Below are 17,024 nucleotides of genomic sequence, written 5' to 3' on the forward strand. Positions count from 1 at the left end.
AAACACTGGGGTCAATATTTGTTATCCAGTCGGTTTCAATTGTGTCTACTCTTTGTAACACCCATTTGAGGTTTTCTTGGCAAAGACGCTAGAGTGGTTTGCCATTTCCTTCTCCAACTCATTTTACAGATGAGGAACTGAAGCAAACAGGGTTAAATGAATTGCCTAGCTAGTCACAGCCAGTAAGTGTCTTAGGCCAGATTTGAACTCAGGAAGATGAGTCTTTCTGACTTGAGGCCCAGCATTCTTTCCACTGCACCACCCAGATGTCCAGGCTTGATGCTAGGTAAGGTACAAAGATTGGGTAAGACATAATCTCTTCCCTCACAAACACAGCTAAGGATACCAAATCATATTCATGATAATGGTAAATTGAGAAGTGCAAAGCAAAGTGTTACATGTGGTCTAAGGTAGAAGTCCAATTGCAAGTCAGTGGATCAGAAAAGGCTGGAAGGTAGTATTTGTAGTAGAAGGTAGTATTTTATATTGATTTTAAAGAGAGAGTAGGAATTCAGCACACAACAAAAAATTTTTTGAAAGACAAGGAGCTGGGAGAGTGTTGGTTATGTTCAATGAAAGAGGATCTAAAGCATAAAGTTCATAGAGGAAGAAAAAACGAAATAAGGCTAGACAGGTATATTGATGTCATCTCATGGATTGAAAGGCAAAGGAATTTGGAATTTATTCAGCAAGCAGTAGGGAGCCATTGAAGTTTTATTTTTGAGCAGAAATGGGGTATGACCAGATTCATGCACAAAAAAACCCAGCTATTCCAGCAGCAACTTAAAAGATAGATCAGAAAGAATGGAGAGTAGAGGTGGGAAGATTCACTAATGGGCAATGGTCGAGGTGGAAGATAATGTATGCTTAGGGTAGGATAGATGTAGGGGGAATCCAGAGGAGGTAAATGGAAGCAAGAGATATGTTGGAGACATAAATGATGAGGATGAGGACTCACAGATCAGTAAAAGTGACAGGAGCAGGGAGAGATGAAGGGATTCTAGGATAGTCATTAATGAGCTGATAGAATATGAGGGGAGGGAAGAGATGTGAAAATAACTCCAAGAATTCAACCATGAGAGGGAGCATTAATGGCAATGCCTCAAATAGAGTGAAATCAGAAGGAGGAGAAAATTAAGAAAGAAAGCGAAGTGGGTTTTGAGAACTCATTGTATATTGAGTGAGGTGCCTGTAATACACTAAGATACCTTATAGGCAGTTTGAAATGTGGTTGGAAGTTCAGAAGAGAGGTTAGAGCAAAAAGCACAGACTTGGAAATCATCTACAGAGAGGTGGTAACTGAAACTATGAGAATGCTTGAGTTTGCCAAGAGAGAGGACATGAAGAGAGGAGAGACGGGGCTCAGGGCAGATCATGTCTGACACTCACATTGAGCAAATGGGAAGAAGATGCTCTCTCCAGCAAAGGAGAGAGAATGAGCATTTGAGGATATAACAAGAGAGTGGTGGTTCTGAAGTCAAGTGAGGAAAGAACATCTATTAGAGAGGAATGACCAACGGGATCAATAGCTGCATTAAAACACAGTTGCATACCTCCCAGCTTGTTCATTTAGAAGTAATATCTCATGATCTTAAAGAGGGGAACTGCAGATACAGCACACACTAATTGCAGCCATGGTCCTTCTGATGCCTTGATATGACTGACTCCCCTCCCTCTTCTTCTCCTGGACTCAGGGAGTCCTAAAACCTTCACCATAGCCAGAACATGGAAAATTTCCTTCCTCTTATGAGAGGGCTAAGCTGACACCCAGGTGGCACAGTGGATAGAATGCCCAGCTTGGAATCAAGAAGACTCAACTTCCTGAGTTCAAATGTGGCCTCAGATACTAGTTGTGTGACCTTGGGCAAGTCACTTAACCCAGTTTACCCCAGTTTCCTCACCTGTAAAATGATCTGGAGAAGGAAATGGTAAACCACGCCAGCATCTTTGCCAACAAAACCCCAAATGGGGTCATGAAGAGTCAGACACAATTGGAAAAAGATTGAACAACAATCTGACATCACTTTCTTCCCAAGCTAGGAAGAACTACAAATTCAGGAGAGGGGTTGTGACCAAGCAACCCATTGCCAGAGGTTGTTACATAAGGTTTTTTTTTTTTAAGAAAGAAAAAAGAAATGGAGAAACAGGAGAAAAAAATAATCAATTCACACACAAAAACTCCACTAACAATATATGCCATGTTCCATATCTATGGATCCTCTACCTCTGCAAAGAAGGAAGGGAAGATGTTTCTCATATATCTCCTTTGGGGACAAGCTTGTTCTTTGCAATTATGGAACTCATTTTCAATTTTTTTTTGGTGTTCTTTCCATTTACATTGTAGTGCTCAATGTATATATTGGATTTTTGGTTTTGCTTTCTTCATTTTACATCAGTTCATTCCTTTCCATGCTTCTCTGTATTTATCAGATTCATTATTTCTTATAGCACAGTAATACACCATTATTTCCATGTACCACAATTTATTTAGCCATTCCCAAACTGATGAGGCTACTAGGTGGCTCAGTGGATAGAGCACTGGGCACGGAGTCAGGAAGACCTGAGTTCAAATCTGACCTCGGCCACTCTCTAGCTGTGTGACCTTGGGGCAAGTCACTTAACTCTGTCTGCCTTAATCCACTGGAAAAAGAAATGGCAAACCACTGCAGTATCTTTGCCAATAAGACCCCATACAGGGTCACGAAGAGTCGGACATGACTGAACAAAAACATGTTACTGTTACCAGTTCTTTGTTACTACAAAAAGGGCTGCTTTAAGTATTTAGATATATATGGAACTTTTTTTTAATCAATAAAGTATGATTATTGAATAATGGCAAGAACCCAGTTGAGGTTGTATGCCATGAAGTTATAACGAGGGAAATGAGCTTGGTTTCGTGAGTTGTTCAGTGACGTCTTGGTAGATCTGGAACAAGATCCAGTAAAGTGATTGGTGGAGGCTACCCAGAGATAAGGATTCACATGTCAGTAAAGGTAGCAGGGGAAGGGGAAAATGAGGTATTCTGGGGTAGTCACTAGTAAGATGCTAAAGTGGCATGTTCAAAGTAGATTAAGCCAGATTGACAGAGGTGGTCCAGGAAAACAGGAATGAATCAGAGGACTAGAAGTCATGATAAGGACCGAGAGTAAGTTTTGTGTGAGGTAGATAGTTGGAGAGGCAGAAATATTTAGGGTAAAGGGAGGAATAGAAAGTGAAATTTCCAATTTTTGGGTACCATATATACCAAAACAAAAAAAAAATATGGATAAATAGACACTTGTGGAAAAAAATCTTAGCATTCTACTCCTTGCCAAGAAGGCCATGAACTTTCTGTGGACTCAATTTCTCTTCAAAACTTTCTTCTTATTATACAAGTCTCCTGAACTCTTCTGGATAAGCTATCTGAATGACAGAAAGAACTAATGGAAGGAAGAATAATATGCTCCATTGGGGCAGGTAGGTGGCACAGTGGATAGAGCACTGACCTTGGAGTCAGGAGGACCTGAGTTCAAATCCTGCCTCAGACACATAACACTCACTAGCTATGTAATTCTGGGCAAGTCACTTAACCACAACTGCATCACACCCCCCCTAAAATAATGTTCCATAGATCTATGAGAAAGAATCGGGAGGAAATTTAATAATAACATTATTATTCTGAAAATAGGTCACATTTTGGGGCAGCTAGATGGCACAGTTGATGGAGCACTGGCCCTGAAGTCAGAAGGACCTGAATTCAAATCCTGCCTCAGACACATAACACTCACTAGCTATATAACTCTGGGCAAGTCACTTAACCCCAACTGCATCACAGCCCCCCCCTCAAAATAATGTTCTATAGATCTATGAGAAAGAATCGGGAGGAAATTTAATAATAACATCATTATTCTGAAAATAGGTCACATTTTGGGGCAGCTAGATGGCACAGTTGATGGAGCACTGGCCCTGAAGTCAGGAGGACCTGAGTTCAAATCCGTCCTCAGACCAAACACTTGACACTTACTAGCTGTGTGACCCTGGGCAAGTCACTTAACCTCAATTGCCTAAAAAAAAAAAGGTCATATTTTGAAGTAAGGGACCACAGAATCTGGGAGAAGATGTGATTTGTCCATTCATTTCTCTCTAACAGTTGTATAAATTTGACACATCATATTCATCTAAGTTGTTTTACTGAAAGATGTTTTCATTTCTCCTCTTGTAATGGTATATGTTTCTTAGTTTCAAATCTCATTCACATTTCGCTCCATCCTCATAACAGTCCTATAAGGTATAATGAGAACAGATTCTGCAAGTACCAATGGGCAAACTCAGGGTGGCAGAAATGCAATGACCTTGACCAAGGTCAGCCTGCATGATGTTCACTCCCTTCTACAAACCAGAAAGCATATCCCTAGAATCTTTAAGGTAGACCACACTCCTGGTTCTGTCATGTCTAAAACATGGGATTGAACACAAGAGGGACTATTGTATAACTGACAGAGATAGCCCTGTCTATGGGGAAGGAGGAGAAGAAGTACACATAGATGTCAGATGCAGGGCACAAAGATGCAAGATACCATGATGATGGTGTGATACAAACAAAAGAGACATTGTATCCCTCCTTCAGGAATTGAGATCTCAGTATGACCAGAATCACGTATGTATATATCTAAATAAAGAAGAAAAATATGAGGAAGTTTTCCATTGTTAGTGATCATGAGGAGCTCCAGGATGGAGATGCCTGTGCAGACCAGTCTCAGACCATGGGGATAACATAGTAACAGATGTCCAGGATTTGGGGGCCACAGAAAGAAAAAGGGGGCAGTAGGACCAATATGGGTAATGTAGTAGCCAAAATCTCCTGCCCAGTTAGCCACCACCAGCCCCAAATACACCTGAGAGTTCAAGGTGGTGATATAATGGAAGGGCTGAGAAATGGCAACATAGCAGCCAAGTGCCATCACTGAAAGGACCGTACTACCACCTAGGAGATAGAAGAAAATTTGGGTCATGTCCTGGTAAGAGATGGTTTTGGCCTCATAAATGTGGTCAATCAACGCATTAGAGGCATAACAGATGAAAAACCAAGGTCTAAAATAGCCAAGTTCTGAAGCAAGGTGTATGTGGGGTGTGTGGAGCCTGGAGTCAGAGGTCACCATGAGTAAAATGAGGTGATTACCTCAAATGATTGTTGAGAAGACAATCAACATCAGAAAACAGATAAGTCTGCAGATCCTGAGTCTATGAGAACCCCAAGAGGTCATCTGCCACTCTACGTGAGGGCCACATCTAGCTTTTGACTTTCTTTGTATGCCTAGTGATTAGCACAGTGTCAGCTTCTAGTTAATGTTTACTGACTGACTGAATGACCTCCAGTGAGGTTCTCTATTTTCATAGAATCTTTCTAGCAAACACCTAGAAGGGAAACACCAGAAATATTTTAATGGAAAATCACAAGTTTCTCCTTTTGTGTTTTGGGATGAGAATTCAGTAAGTCAACAACATGTATTGACCTGTCATTGCTTAAACCAAAATCTCTAATACTAGAAGAAGCTCCTTGTTAATTTCTTAGTTTTTGAGGGACCTAGAAACTGTTGAACCCAATGGTCACTGAGGTCAAGGGATGGAATAGAAAAAGGAGAAAATTGCCACTGGATTATGGAGTCATAGAGGATCATAAGATCATTGTTTTAGAGTTCAAAGGGACCTTTGAGATAATCTAACACTTCTTCATTTTACAGATGAGAATACTGAAGTTTAAAAATGCTAAATGAATTGATCAGTGGTATGTAGCTAGAATGTGGCAAAGCTGGGATTTGATCCTATGGATAGAGTGCTGATCATGTAGTCAATAAGACTCATCTTTTTGAGTTTCAATCTGGTCTCAAACACTTATAGCTGTGTGACCCTGGGCAAGTCACTTAGCCCTGTTGGCCTCAGTTTCCTTACCTGTAAAATGAGCTGGAGAATGGAATAGCAAGCCACTCCAGTATCTTTGCCAAGGAAACCCCACATGGGATCATGAAGAGTGAGACGCGACTGAAAAGACTGAATGACAACAGCAAAACCTCTGATTCCAAATATATTGTTTTATTTCCTCTACATCAGGAATTAGGGGAGAAATTAGGAGTTCCACTTCATAGCACAATCTCTCCTAAATTCTTTTGGGAAAATATCATAAATAAATTTTAAATTCTAAGTTGCCAGGAGCAGCTAGGTGGTGCAGTGAATAGAGCACTGGCCCTGGATTCAGTAGGACCTGAGTTCAAATCCAGCCTCAGAAACATAACACTTACTAGCTGTGTGACCCTGGGTAAGTCACTTAACCCCATTGCCTAGCCAAAAATAAATAAATAAATGAATGAATGAATTCTAAATTGTCCTGGCAGGGCAATTAGCTGAAGCATTAGCTGAAAGTCTTTCCATAATATCAACATGTCCTCTGCAAGCTCCCCTCCAAAATTAGTACACACATACACACACACACACACATGCATGCATGCACACATACATACTCTTAAAAGTGCATTAGAAGGATCTTTGAAATTAGAATAAGGAGATCTTTGTAGTGGTCCTACTTTCTTAGCTTTGGTATTAACTTAGTCAAGTCACTCTCCTTCTCTGGTTCTAAATTTCCTCATCTGTAAATCAAAAGAGTCAAACTATGCTGTCAGGGAAAGAACAATGCACTTGGAGTTCAGAGCAAGGAAATTCAAATGCACACTTTGCCACTTACTAGCTATGTGACCTTAGAAAAGTCATTCAACCTCACTGAACTTCAGTTTCATCCCTAGTTTCTGTGTTTAGTCACTGAAAGAATGGGTTTCATATGCAAAAATGAGAGAAACAGAGCAAAAGACGGAGAGGAAGCAACATAGGCAAATACAAATGGAAAGGAAGTGGAAGAAAATGAAGACAAAGAAGGAAGAAGACTGAGGGGAAGACAGAGGAGGGAGGAATATGAGCTTCTATGAATTATGTCTGTAAAGTATATAGCTGTTTATTTGAAAGAAATGTACTCCATGTATGCATGTGATCTATATATTTCCATATTTCAGCTTAATTAGACATTGATGAGCAGACAGAGATGGGTCATGATTTGCCCAGAGGAAAGGAGCATTGGCATCAATGAGAATACAGAGGCACTGAAATAGTGAGATTTATCACCCTGGGAGAGCCATTTTTGTTAAGAAACAAAAATCTCATAAAATCTTCTGAAAGCTGCCCTCTCTTATTAGTGCAAACACATATTCCCATAAAAAACTTGTGCAGTGGAAGGATCTTTGAATAAAGAGTCTCTCTAGGTGGCAATTTCCTCATCTATTGAGATTAAATTATCGTCAATGTTCTTTTCTCATCTATTACTCCATAATTCAATTCAGAAAACATTTTTGAGCCCTTAATATGTGCTAGAGACTGGAAGATGCAAATATAAATAAGATATCGATTGTAGTCTTTATAAAGAGACTGAAGTTTCATTGTATTGTTATTCAATGTCATCTTTTAACCTCCACACCTACATGTACACACATACACACATCTGCATGTTCACACACACACACACTTGTAAGTTGGCACTGGATCTGAGATGGGTTTGGGCAGTGTAAAGGTCATACAGATCCCTCAGCTGCTAATCAAACTGACGATCTTATCTTACCTTCTCTTTTTAAGAGACCCCTGAAAAGGAGATTACTCAAATGAGTAATTGAGACAAATGTTATGTGTGTGTTGAGATCTTGAGATGAGTGAAGAAAGATGAGAAAGAATAAGAGGATTCTTCAATATGCAAACTGACAGATACATTGAAAGTCATATGTAATATGCATGGGCTGAAGAGGACATAGAATGAACATGAAGAGGAATTAAAATGTGATGCTAAATCTAAGGCAGCAGAGTTAAGAGAAAGGGAAACGGGTGGACAACAATGTGTAAAAAAATTGACAGAGAGAGGAGAAGAAAAAAATGGAGTAAGAGAAGAGGAAAAGAGGAAGAGGAAGCCACATAGATAAATAGATATGGACAGGAAGTAGAAAAAAATGAAAACAATGAAGGGAGTAGACTGAGGAATATGAATTGTGTGAATTGTATGTCTATGAATAAGTGTGTCTCTTAATATAAAGGAAATATGTTCCATGTATGTGTATGATCTGTATATTCCCTTCTTTTTGCTCTCTATCTCTCCCCCCCCATTTCATAAATCTGCTTCTGTGTTTAACCACTGAAAATCTCAAGTTCTATGTGTAGTAGGATTTAGCTGCTCACAAAAGACTATGTCAAGTCAGGAGGACCTGAGTTCAAATCTGATCTCAGACACATAACACTCACTAGCTCTGTGACTCTGGACAAGTCACTTAACCCCAATTGCCTCACCAAAAACACATAAACAAATAAACAAAAAAAGAGTATGTCAACCAGTGATCTCCTCTAACCTCCATTCTCACTTCCATCAAAGTCACTAAATCCCTCCATGTACACACATCAGCCCTCTATGCCTCCTGAAGGTGCTTCCTTGTGTCACCCTCCCAATAAAGACTTGTCATACTGTATGGATACAAACCCAGGGGTTCTCACCTACTTTCTGCCCTAAATGAGAGAAGGGATTTATGGCCTCAACTTTTTTTCAGGGCAGATTATAACTTTACAAATCTCCCTGATCTTTGTCCACAGCTCACATACACACAGCTATGGCCCAAAGGTTCAGAGGGTAATCACAAGAGGAAAAAAGATTGGGTCCAATCCAACAAATAGAACTGAGGATGCTCTCACTCGAGGCAAGGAACAATGGGAATTACTGAGAAACATGCCTGAATTATTGCATCAGACATGCATACAGTCTTTGAGATTCCTGTTATAGAACAAAATCCACCAGAGATGTTACAAATTGTAGGGCTGCTGGGGTTGTGGGACTGGAGACATCATAAAGGACAACAGTCTCTCAGAATAAGACAAACTTCCATAGAAGTCAGAAGAATTATTCACAAGGCTTTAAAAAAAAAAGATAAAAGATAAAATGGGGAGTCAGCACCATGGACAGGTCCGAGCCTACTGGAGAGCTAGATGAAAAGTGAAAATTTCAGTCAAATAACTAGGAGCAGGGAGTAGGGGAGAGGACTTTTATATTTGTCTACACAAAACCAGATAATTGGTGACTGCTTTCTTGTACTGAAGTGACTGTTGGATTGTTTTGCTGCTTTGTCATTTCATTGAGTCAAATTTTGGAACCTATGGCTGCCAAGCTCCAAGGCCAACTTTGTATCCTCTACTCTGTGCTGCCTCCTTTATATTAAAACTTCTTGTAAATAAAGTCCATAAAGTTCCATACAAATATCACCTGTTAAATTTTTTATCTTTAGCAGAAATCAGAACCCTGAGTGAAGATTGGTAAGGGAAGGAAGAGAAAGGTCAAGAATATAGCAGAATGGGGCAAGGAGTTTACAATTAAGCTCAACTAAGTACCACAAAATGTGTACTCCTTGAAAGCAAGGGCTTTAATTTACGCCCTGAGTCCTCTGCTCCTACCAGTTACTTGAACACAGTAGGTAATCAATAAATGTTTTGAATTGAATTGAATAGAAGGGAACCATGTGATCCTGAGGAGTAGTATGAAAGTGTTGAGGCTCTGGGATGGTTGAAATCAGTAACCACAGCCTCTCATGTCTATACCTAGAGCCAAGCTATTACATCATATATCAAGAAAATTAACCAAAGTTGCTCCAGAGACCCATTTAAATCCCCAGATTGACTTGTCACATCACTGGTACTAGAATGGCATCCATATAGGAAGTGATTTTAGACAGAAATGGAAGGGGCTATACAGAATTCAACTTAATTCACCTGCAACACACAGAGAATCCTTGAGCAAGAATCAAGAGATCCAAACATGGAGTGTTCATAGATCTGGTCACCTTACAAACGGGCATGCTCATCTATGTTCTCCTAATGCATGGCCTAGTCAAATAGAGAGCCTGAGGAAATGGGTTACATTACCTCAGTTGTGAAAGAATGCTAACCAATTCTCCACAACTTTGTAGGACTGGACAAGAGAAAATTAATCTATGTTAGAGTAGGAAGTGTTTGCATTAGTGATTAGGAAAAATGTCTTGACTTTCAGAGGTTTAAAACAATAGAATAGAGTAATAAATGAAATTGGGCATCTCTCTTCCATTACTTCTTTAAGACAAAAATAGATAATCATCTGTATTCCATAGTGCAGATATTCTTTGACTGAAGTAAGAAGATTGGATGAAATAAACTCAGGTTTGTTCCCACTCCAGGATTCTACAACTGGAAGGGCAATCAAACCACAAGAGAATTGTTAACTCCTCAAAGCAGAGGAGTCTTCTCTGCTTGGAAATTCCAGGACTCTAGGATGCATGTTAGAAATTTGCTTCAGTGGATAGAACTCCAGCCTTGAAGTCAGGAGGACCTGAGTTCAAATCCAGCCTCAGACACTTGATATTTACTAGCTGTGTGACCCTGGGCAAGTCACTTAACCCCAATTGCCTCACAAAAAAAAAGAAATTTGCCTCAAATTCAATTCATTTCAAGTTTCATACTTACTAGAGCCATGTCTGACTATTCACCCACTTCCCTAAGTCATTTCCATGAGTCCTTAATAAATATTTGAATTCTCCTTTTTGAGAGAGATACTGTTAAAATAGACTCCCAATTATTGCTCAGGCAACCCAGACAATCTTTCATTTCCTTCCATCATCTCCATCCTCAGCCTGACTAGCTTTATAAGAGGTTCCAATTGAATGCTAAGGTATAAATTATTACCTCTATTCTGAAGACTCAGAAATGTACATGTTCAACACTAATCTCTCCTCTGAGTTCCAGTTTGTCATCACTTGACACCTCCCAGAAATCTGCAGTGGTCATGTTTTTGTCCCCTTGTATTCACCTGCTGACTCATCTTATAGAAGCAATAGACCTTAGTATATGAGTTGTTGTTGTTCAGTAATTTTTCAATCATGTCTGACTCTTCATGACCCCATTTGGGGTTTTCTTGGCAAATATATTGGAGTGGTTTGCCATTTCATTCTCTAGCTCCTTTACAGGTGAGAAAACTGAGGCAAAAAAGGTTAAGTGACTAGCCCAGGGCCACACGACTGTAAGTGTCTGAGGCCAGATTCCTAACTTCAGGCCCAGCTCTCTGTCTCCCTTAGCTGCCCCAGTATATAAAGTACTGGACAAAATCCCTGAGAGAAGGTTCACCTGTTTAATGCACATTTACAGTATACTTGAAAGTTTGAAGACTAGATCGAGATAGTTAATAGATGATTTTTGTAATTAGATCATAGACTTAATAGCACTTTTGGTTTTGTTTTGCCTGTTTGATATTTGTTAACCTTACATACCTGAACCATGAGTCCCCATGTCCAAATTCACTAGAAGTTCCACTAGTTTTATAGATACTAGTTGTCTGTGCAGAGAGGTGAGTTCCTTAGTTCTGGTAATGTATAGATTGGGGGTGGTGCAAAGGAAGGGAGACATCTCAGACTCTAACCCAAGCCTTAAGTGATAAGGTACAAATATTTCATCCTTGAGTTCATCTGATCCTCTCTTAGCCACTCTGCCTCTGGACCCATGAACTCTGAAGTGGGAAAAAATGAAATCACAACTCATATGGGGAGGTGAGTGCCAGGAGCTTTCACCTTTAAGTTATTGATTTCTGGAAGAACCTGCCTCTAAGCTTTTATCACTGAACATGTTATGATCAGCATCAGACCCAAAGCCTGAGACCCCACAGGCTCAGTGTAACATTACCAGTGTAACATTACCAGTTGGAAGTTCATATTGGAAGTATCATAAGCTATGTTTCTGCATTCTGCCTTGAGGGTAAGAATCAGATTACTGAACACCAAAATTTTATCTCTTAAATTTGACTTCAGATATGTAAGATTTGTGAGGGGGATTTTTTGTTTTTCTGATACAGCCACTCGCCTTAAAAATCACAAATTAGAAAGCATTTGCTGCTAAATGGTGCAAAAAAATAAACAAACCAAAAACCAGTAACTCTGATCCCCTTGATTCTGTGTCTCCACTTGTATATCTAGCTGGTCTCTCAAACTTAGCATATTCAAGACTGAACTTATCTCCCTCCTACTCCAATTGCCCCTTCTCCCAATACCTTAATGATACTAGCATCTTCCCAGGCACCCTGACCCTAAAATTCAGTTATTACTGATTCTTCCTTCTTCCTCAACCTCCAAATCCATTCAGTTGCTAAGTCCTATCTCCAACATTTCTAATGTTTGTCCCTTTCCTGTACTCACTCTGACTATCCTAGTTCATGTCCTTATCACCTCTTGCCTTGGCTAATAAAGTAGGCTTCTAACTGGTTTCCCAGCCTCTAGTCTCTCTCCCCTAAAATTCATCATTTTACATTCATCTATTTAGTTGATTCTTCTGCTCCTACTGCCATTCTGTGGCCAAATTGGCATGGCTGCCAAAATAGTCTTTTTAATCCATTCCGCTGATCAAAAACCATCCATGGCTCTTTATTGCCTACAAGATTAACTATAAACTCCTTAGCCTGACATTTAAGAACTTCCACAATCTGGCTCCAACGTGCTTTTCCAGGCTTATTTTACATTCCTTATCATTACACACTCCAAATTCTGTACAAACTTCATGACTAGCCCTTTCCTTCACCTTCAATGAACCTGCTATTTCTTGCTGAAAAGCACTGTGTGGGCTATCCCTAATGCCAGAAATTCACCTCCTCATTGCCTATCATCACCCTTTTCTTCTTTTAAGGCTTAACTCAGGTTCCATATTCTCTATGAAACTTTACCAGCTAAAAATTTTTCTCCCTATCCAAATTTCCCTAGAACCTTTTGCTGGGATTAACCCTTTGTCCCCGTCATACTAATCTATGTATATGTATAATATTATATTATTAATTACATTATATATTATATTATTATATTATATATCATTATATTTACACTATTATTTATGTGTGTACATATGTATATGCATATTACTCCCACTCCCAGAAGATGGCAAATTGCTTGGGGACAGGATGTGTTTTACGATTCCTTACACTTAACACAGTGCTTTGCCCATTGAAGATGTTTTACTAAATGTTTATTGAATTGGTTACCACTGTACCCTGGTTCTCTTATTCATATGCACCCCAATTCTTTAAATCCTAAAGCTTAAAGAGAGAGAACCTGAGTACAATAGGTTGTCTCAAAATATTCCCCATGAACCATGATGGTCAATCTCTTCTAGGCAATGACTTTCGTGTCCACAACCGTCTCATAGCCGACTTCACCTCTTGGTTCCGTAGAGTATAAATCATGGGGTTCAACATGTGGGGCATCACTGTGTAGCTGATGGAAATGACTTTGTCTGTGGGGAAGGTGGTGAAGGGCCGGGCATATGTGTAGATACAAGGCACAAAATGCAGTGCCACCACAATGATGTGGGTGGTACAAGTGGAGGCAGCCTTTCTCCTCCCCTCCCTTGAGTGGGAACCCAGCATCACTAGGATGACTGTATAGGAGACCATCAAGATAATGAACCAGATGATGACCAGCAACCCACTGTTGGTGATAATTAGGAGCTCCAAGAGGGAGGTATCAGTACAGGCCAGTCTTAGAACCTGAGGGATGTCACAATAGAAGTTATCTATAATGTTGGGGCCACAGAATGGCAATGGGAGAAGAAGAAACAACTGAATAGATGAATGTAAAAAGCCTACCACCCAAGCAGCCACCATCAGTCCCACACATAATTGTGTATTCATGATAGTGATATAATGGAGAGGACGGGAGATAGCAACATAGCGGTCATATGCCATCACTGAGAGGAAAAACAGGTTAGTCCCTCCAATGCAGTGGAAGAAGAAAATCTGGGTCATGCAGCCACTGTACGAAATAGTCTTGGTCTCTGAGAGGAAGTCAACTAACATCTTAGGAGCAGTAACTGAGGAAGAACTCAGGTCCAGGAAGGCCAGGTTCCGAAGTAGAATATACATGGGGGTATGAAGATGGAGATCAAAGGTCACTGTGACCATAATGAGGATGTTGCCCAGTATTGTAGTGGTATAGACAAACAGAAACACCAGGAACAGGAAACTCTGCCACTCCCATATTTGTGAGAGACCCAAGAAGACAAACTCAGATACCATAGTGAGGTTCCCAAGATCCATGAAGTTGAAGTTCCCCTCTCAAAAATACCTGGAAGAAAAATGATCCAAGACAAACTCATTAATTCAGGTTCATTTTCTTGTAGAATTTGTAATAATGGGGAAATGAGAGGATTAAAAGCTACCTTTGCATTACCTCTATGAAAAAACATTTGGCAGGTCACTAAACAGTGTGAACATGAGTGTGGTGCAGATATTTATTTTAGCAAACAAATATTTTCACTCTAATTTAGTATCATCCCACTAATCTACAATGCACCATTTATAAATGATTTTATATCTTCATAGAATGTTAGAGCTGAAAGGAAATGAGAGGTTGAAACAAGGTTAACAGGAACTCTACTTGTTAAAATTTTACTGGCATACTGGCATACAACATTCTACTTCCTTATAACAATCCCACATTTTGAACTTTCCTAACACAGACTATAACCCCTCCCAATATTTATCCTAAATTAATGAGCTTTGATTGTTAAATTCTTTCATTTAATAGATCTGTATTAAATATGTACCAGGTACTGTGTGAGAGAATTGTGGGAATTGAATAAACTACACTGACTTTATCTTCTGACTCAATTCTGCATCTAGCTCAGTTCCCTTCCTATCCAATTATGGGTGTAGTCCAATTTCTGTCTTGTGAGAAAATTTTATTCAATTATGGGAATTGTGGAAAAATTTTATTGTATAGTTTGAACCCAGCCTTGTGTGGCTAGGAAGCTGGACCACTTCTACCTAGGTTATGCTGACCAGAAACATACTCAGATCCAAAGACTGATGCAAAGAGTTTTCTCATAATTATACATCTCAAGCAACCCATATGCCTTATCTGAAAACTGTCCTCATACTGATCAATCAGTTGCTGTTTCCTTGTTCCTTTAATTAAATACAGACACTTGGGGAGAAGTGGGATGCCTCTTTTTCTGATTTCAAGGAATTGCACCTGTTTGCTCTCCCTCTCCCAATTAGAAATCAGATTACCTAATCTTGTATCCTGGTTTATATACTGTTAATAGCTTTTTTTAATGCATAAAAATCTGTCTCCTCCTGTATTCAGGGTTCACTGCAAAGCGGAGGAGGCCACGTTCCAATTTGTTATGCAAGTGGTGTGCATTGCTTAATAAATCAATATGTTTAGAAGCTCGAAAATGAGTTTCCTCAGTTATTTCAGATTTCATCCATCACATGTGTTAGTTACTAGAGATACAAAAAAGAACAAGTCATGTTTCTGATATAGGTCAGGATCATATTTAAAATCCAAGTTCACAGTGAAAAAGAACTATGTTCTGTGCCCCATTTCCTTGAGATTACATTGTGAGAGGTCACAAGAAAGTCGGCTTCTTTAATGACCCTTCAAAAACAGAGATAAACATGTTTAAAATGAGCAAAATTATCAAAAAACCCTCAAAAGAAAAATGGAATGAAGGGGGAAACAGTCAAAGAAATGACCTCACCACAACATGCCCAAAATAATAAGAAAAATATGGATTGAGAGGAAAAGAGGCAAAAATGCCAGAAGAAAAACATGACAAATAGAAGCACCAGAAATGAAATGGGACCTTTCTCAAAACACAATAAAATGGCATGATAAATATATTGGAGGAATTAAAGGGAGAAATGAAATTAGCAAAAATATCATGAGACAAAATAAAGGAGGAATTAAGTATCACTAAGATATGTTAGGAAAAGATGATGAAACTCAAGAGTTTAGAATAAGACACAGAAATAATAATAGAATCAAAGAAAGCAATCACTTCATTAGAGGAAAAATTGGTGGAAACAATACAAAAAGCAGAGGACTGAGTCTATAAAGTTATTTGACTATAAACTTCTTGGAATGTACTCACATAAAAGTGTTCAATTTGGAGGACAAATTAATGATAGAAAATACAAGAATTACTAGGCTGTGAGTAATAAGTGAATCTGAGCACTATATATCAAGAAATTGATAAAGGAAATTTCCCAGAAATATCCCTCAAATTTGCATATGGATGGGCAAACAGTAAAGATGATAGGATCACAAGACACCAAAAGGGATGAACCCTGAATTAAACTCACTCAGGCACATCATTGTAAAGCTTCAAGACTATGATGATGAAAAGGTGCTTTTCAAAGGAGGCAGGAAGAAAATCACAGATTAAAAGAATATATACTTACCCCTTCCACATCATGACTTTCCCCATGATGGTTTCGATATATCATGGGTCAGCATAAGAAATTAAATGGGAATTTGGGGGGAATTTTGGAAAAGCCACAGACAACACACGAAGGCCAGAAGATGACACAGACCCTATGACCATATACTTAATCCAGATTTTACAATAAAGTATTGTAAACACTCCATGAAAGAAAAAGAAAAAATTCAGACTTCTCTTGTACAAAGAGAGGGCCATAAAATTTTATGCCAAGTTTCCAAATCGCAAGGGCACTGCACCCCTAAGCTCCATGATGTGGAAGAGATAACTGTGTATCAATTTAAATTGCACAAGATTTTAGCACAAAAATAAAAATGGCAGAAACTAGAATATTATATGCCAAAATTAAGAGATGTAGAATTCCATCCCAAAATCATCTTTCCTGCAAAACAATTCTTTTTGAAGACAAAAAAATGATCATTTAAGATTCCATATGAATTTTAAGGGCCTGTAGAGAAGAGAAACAAACTTAAGGTGACTTTTGATTTGCAAAACATATAAGAATATAGGTGTGTTTTCCTTGAAATAAGTATGTAAAATTAACAGGAACTTTACAACTGTGATTAACTAACTGTTCTCTAAATGAAATAGCCATAAGGGAATAACAAAGTAAATGTAATATTGCTTTTAATAAGTGACCAATATGTATGGCCTTGAGAAATAAAAAAAGAAAGAAGCAGAAGTTCAGAAGT

At 38.9% G+C, this 17,024-nt stretch overlaps 1 protein-coding gene across 1 annotated transcript; it reads right to left on the bottom strand.

Annotated features, from left to right (window-relative positions):
• Nucleotides 1-13,207: 13,207 nt before the first annotated feature.
• LOC114049333 (olfactory receptor 4D1-like) lies at nucleotides 13,208-14,143 on the bottom strand. The gene has a single exon (XM_027870601.1). The coding sequence runs from the start codon at nucleotides 14,141-14,143 to the stop codon at nucleotides 13,208-13,210; it is 936 nt and encodes a 311-aa protein (XP_027726402.1).
• Between the last annotated feature and the right edge of the window lie 2,881 nt (nucleotides 14,144-17,024).

Source organism: Vombatus ursinus, unplaced genomic scaffold (assembly GCF_900497805.2).
Source record: "Vombatus ursinus unplaced genomic scaffold, bare-nosed wombat genome assembly UNPS02014797.1, whole genome shotgun sequence".
Lineage (NCBI taxonomy): Eukaryota > Metazoa > Chordata > Mammalia > Diprotodontia > Vombatidae > Vombatus > Vombatus ursinus.

Bases quoted from the DNA above. Each gene is read 5' to 3' on its own strand.
- LOC114049333 (XM_027870601.1), bottom strand. From the start codon at position 14,143: ATGGATCTTGGGAACCTCACTATGGTATCTGAGTTTGTCTTCTTGGGT.